The sequence below is a fragment of the Mus caroli genome, chromosome 13 (genome assembly GCF_900094665.2).
Source record: "Mus caroli chromosome 13, CAROLI_EIJ_v1.1, whole genome shotgun sequence".
NCBI classification, from domain to species: domain Eukaryota; kingdom Metazoa; phylum Chordata; class Mammalia; order Rodentia; family Muridae; genus Mus; species Mus caroli.
This window is the reverse complement of record NC_034582.1, coordinates 86,819,587-86,824,594: the sequence shown is the minus strand read 5'-3', so window position 1 is coordinate 86,824,594 and position 5,008 is coordinate 86,819,587. Positions and strand designations below refer to the sequence as shown.

Below are 5,008 nucleotides of genomic sequence, written 5' to 3'. Positions count from 1 at the left end.
ACAGTGACACACCCATTCCAACCAGGTCACACCTATTCCAACAAGGCCACACCTTCAGATGGTGCCACTCCCTGGTCCAAGGATATACAAACCATCACAGCACCCAACCACTGAGCACCCATCCACTGAACACTCATCCACTGAGCACCCATCCACTGAACACCCATTCACTAAGCACCCATCCACTGAGCACCCATTCACTGAACACCCATTCACTGAGCACCCATCTACTGAGCACCCATCCACTGAGCACTCATTCACTGAGCACCCATCCACTGAGCACCTATCTACTGAGCACCCATCCACTGAACACCTATCCACTGACCACCCATCCACTGAGCACTCATCCACTGAACACCCATCCACTGAGCACCTATCCACTCATCCACTGAACACCTATCCACTGAGCACCACCCATCTACTGAGCACCCACTCACTGAGCACCCATCCAACCCCCATTCATCTTCTATTTTCACACACTCTTCAACATAGAGCAGTCAAGATGATCTTAAAAATTAGTAAATAATAACAAAACTCGAGGACTTTCTCTGTGCCAGCATGCACTGAGTTCTTCATGTATAAAGTGCATTTTAATTCTCTTAGTTCCTCATCACTGTCATCAGTTCACCAGTAATGGAATGGGCTCAGGGAGTTTAAGTGATTTGGTCTGATGTTGTAGTTTATGCTCTTGGCTGTATGTCTGTATGTTTGACTCAGTCATTTGCCATCACTGATTCTCAAACCACCCTTCAGTGATGTTGCTGTTAAATAATTGTCACTGATTCTGATTAAATAGAATTGCACTTTAGAATCTGGGTATTTTTTCCTATCAATTTAATTCTCTCTTATTCCTCTAGGGTGAAATTGTATTTACGTTTATCTTGTTAAAGTTTGGAGGAAGGGGAATCTCAACAGATTCCACACAAATGTGTTTCTAAAAGCCACGGATGCATTGAGTCCACTGAAATGTGCCCCATTCTATAATTACATTTGCTCTGAAGACTGACAGCTACTGGACACTGTCTGCAGAAACAAGCCTCAGTTTTCCATACATGATGATGTTGATGATGATGGTGATGATGATATCTAAGTTTTTCTAGATGTTGACAATTTACAGAGTCCAAAAGTAATACTCTGATCTCTTCAGATCATATGATTTTTTTCAAACTTTTAAAAACAGATCAAAAGTAAGATGATGTCATCTTAAAAAAACACACACACAACACTGTCAAGGTTTTGTTTGTTGTTTGTTTGATACTCTCTAAAGATCGTGGGAAGGAGAAAAGTGAAAACCAGTTGACTAAAGCCAGGAAGGCTTGCTTTTCTCTTTTCACTGAGTTATCCAAGATTAAGAGTTGGAGGCAACTTTCAAAAAAAGAAAAACTGGGGGCTGGAGAGATGGCTCAGCAGTTATGAGCACTGGCTGCTCTTGCAGAGAAACTAGGTTCAGTTTCCAGTGCCCACATGGCAGCATACAGGCATCCATAACTCTGATTCCAAGAAAACAATGCCCTCTTCTAAGACCTGTGGTGCACATGCGTACACATAGGCAAAACACTCATACACATAAATAAGTAAATCTTTAAAAAATTAGGAAAGTAAAATTATATCACAAACAGCTGTAACTGGAGAAATCGATAGCACCTTCCGGGTGGACTTTTGTGCCTCTTCCCGGACTGTCGGCCGCCATCCCCAACATGGTGACGACTGCCCCTTATTCATTTAATTTCATCCTTGACTCTCTACTTGCCTGCTTTTGGAGTGTTTGCCAACCTCCTGCTCTATGTCAGGCCGGATGCCAGTCCTTGGGGGTGAGAGGGGAAGAAAATGAGAATGAGAATGTGAACTTAGAGGTTCCTCAGATCGGTACTGGCTTTCGGGAGCTGAGAGACTAAGCCTTTGGGGGTTAATGGTTGGGTAGAAGTGGGCAGGACAGGAAAGATGTCTCTACAAGCTGAGGTGTGGCTGAGCCTTAATGAGGTAGAGATCTTGTAATAGCCAACGGAAAGGAGGACATTCTAGAAGTGGAAGAGATAGGAAAAAACACATGTATGAGAAGAAACTACAGAAAGATGCAGCTGTGTCACAGAAGTCTAAGGGCTGGGGGCGGGGCTGGGGGCGGGGCTGGGGACTGAGACCTGCAGGAAACTAGAAGCTTCTTGATGAGGCTTCATGTCGTAAGGTTAGCACCATTCTGTGGACAGTTGCAGCTCTGTTGTTCAGCTTTGTTTTTGTTTTATAATAATAACATAATCCTGGTGATGGGTTCCTGCTACCGCCCCAATGTTTCCATCCCGTAATGAAAGACACACACATAGCCTTTATGTTTTGAGATACCTAAAACAGCTCAGTGGCTGAGCCACTTTCTAACCTCTATGTGGCGAATCCACCTCCCTCTGATAATCCCGAGTTATCACTTCCTATGTTTTGTATCCTTCCTTGGCTGCCCTGGACCCAGTTCAGCAGGCCTGTTAGGATGCACTCTTCCTGGCTCCTACACCTTCTCACATGTGGCATCTCTCATCTCCTTTTCCTTGCATGGTGGATCTCCTCCTCCTCCTCCTCCTCCCCCTCCTCCTCCTCCTCCTCCTTCCTCCCTGGGTCCCTAGCCTCTGTCTGCCCTGCCCGGCCATTGGCTGCCAGCAATGTTATGTGCCAATCAGAATCAACTGGGGATAGGATCCCTTAGTGCCTTACATGTGTGGGGGGACACAGACTCTTGTGCAAACAATTTGGGGGACCCAAATTAACATAAGAATACAAGTAGCATTAGGCCAAACCCATCAGGCCAGAATACCTGTACGCTTAGAACTATGGATGAATTGGGGACTATCGTCATCCAGCCTCCAACTTCTCTAGATTGCTGTTGGGAAGTCTTACTACTTAAGGTCTACCATGTCCGGATAGCTGAGCTTGGTGCAAAGTGGAGGACTCCCTTTTACCAGTAGGGCTTCCCTTTCCCTTACCTTGTATGGGGACCTGACCCCCATGCCCTCTTGGAAAACCTACAATTTCAACTTCCTCTGACCCAATAAGAACCCACCCAGAAAGCATCTGGGATTCCTGGAATGCCCTTTAATACAAATGAGGCATTCACAGTACATTAAGTTCCAGCCAGTGATTTTACATTACCCTTGTTGACCCCACATAAAGTATGTGCACAAGCTGTTTCATTGAAGATGATCTAAGAGGGCTGTTTCACTGAGTATTGTCTAAAAGAGCTATAACGCTAATATTCCCAGAAAAGGCCCCCACTCCCCTCCACAATACTCGTTCTAGACTCCGATTCATCCTTCCAGTCTGGTATGCAGTGGTGTCTGGATACCCTGAAGGAGGCAGATCCCTGTTCTCAGTAGCCACCCAGCCTAACCTACTTAATGAGTTCCAGGAAAGTGAGAGACGCTGTCAAAAGCAAAACAGGTGGATAGTGCCTGAAGACAATATGAGAGGTTTTCCTCTGGTCTTCCCATGACTGTAGGCACACCTATGTATGGGCATTTGTGTTTAATAAGCTCTGGATTTGAATTATTACTGTTCATAAGGACATGAGTGTTATAGACACTGCAGTAGAACCCTAGAGCGTTGATTATCAGTTTGAGGAATTTTAGAATCACCTGTAAATACAAAGGGACCCACTGCCTCCTACCATCATGACTTCATGGTAGACTACACACATGTCTCTACTACCCCATTTCTGGGATTACAAGCTTGCACATCCATCCACTTGGCTTTGCACTGGTCTGTGAACCAAACTCCTGCCTTAATGCTTGCAAAGAAGGCTATTAACCAACTGAGCTACTTCTCCAGCCCCATAAAACTCAACTGTTTATCATACATAATCTTTCAAATCCATTTAGGTGAAGCAGCAAAAAAATTACTCAAAATTTGATTTGTTAGTGAAAATAGAATAGTGAATCTCTAAAAATTATATTAAAGAAGCTGGAAACTCGGGTTGGAGAGATAGCTCAGCAGTTAAGAGCACTGACGGCTCTTCCAAAGGTCCTGAGTTCAAATCGCAGCAACCACATGGTGGCTCACAACCATCCGTAATGAGATCTGACACCTTCTTCTGGTGACAGCTACACTGTACTTATATATAATAGTAAATAAATATTTGAGAAAAAAAAAGAAAGAAAGAAACCGGAACCCACTAATTGAAATGTTTTTCTCTAATTCTATACAGTAAAGATATTTTAATTCTTCTCTTCAGGTTCAATTAGGAGAATTTCTTGATAACCTACAAGAAAAATCCTTGAGGATTGAAGCTTTTGTTAGTGAGATTGAATCCTTTTTTAATACCATCGAGGTAAGTTAACATACTTGCTTCTACTCTATCCTGGTTTATACACTGTATCAACAGGAAACTAGTTGGAACTGAATTGGTGTGTGTATTGTAGTGTGCATGTGGTGTGTAGTATGCAGTATGCATGTGTAGGGGTATATACGGTAAATGCATGTGTTTTTGTGTGAGTATGTGTGTGTGTGTGGTATAGAGTGCCTGTTGTGGGATGTAATAAGTAGTGTGTTTGTATGTGTGTGGGGTTTACATTGTTGGTTATCCTAATAAAAAGTGAAGGTTCTTATAGTCTTCCCTCACTGTGAGACATGAGACCACTTTCTGTCTCAGGATAAAGAATTTTCTCCCAAAGACTTCACTTCTTGGGGCTCCGGCGCACTAAGACTGAAGGTTACACTAACACTCTGAAGGTTAACTCTCACAACCAGCTACTAAGAGGCGTTAGTTACTGTTTCCATTTCATGAGTGAGAGACTTCCACTCTATTTTCCTGACCCACACTGGCTTGGCCTCCAGAAATGTTCTATAACAACTGACTTGGGGGCCAATGGATGCCTCAGGGCACTCCTGCCTCCCCACCATAAAGAGAGTAGGTAGGAATGTTGAGTCCTTGTCTTAGTCAGGGTTTCTATTCCTGCACAAACATCATGACCAAGAAGCAAGTTGGGGAGGAAAGGGTTTATTCGGCTTACACTTCCATACGTTCATCACC

At 43.7% G+C, this 5,008-nt stretch overlaps 1 protein-coding gene across 1 annotated transcript in view; it reads left to right on the top strand.

The window, feature by feature from the left end:
* Cmya5 (cardiomyopathy associated 5) overlaps positions 1-5,008 on the top strand; it is a 94,554-nt gene that overhangs the window by 44,394 nt on the left and 45,152 nt on the right. Inside the window, exon 4 of the mRNA XM_029468236.1 lies at positions 4,211-4,306. Within this exon, the coding sequence (XP_029324096.1) occupies positions 4,211-4,306 (96 nt within the window). The remainder of the gene's footprint in view (positions 1-4,210; positions 4,307-5,008) is intronic.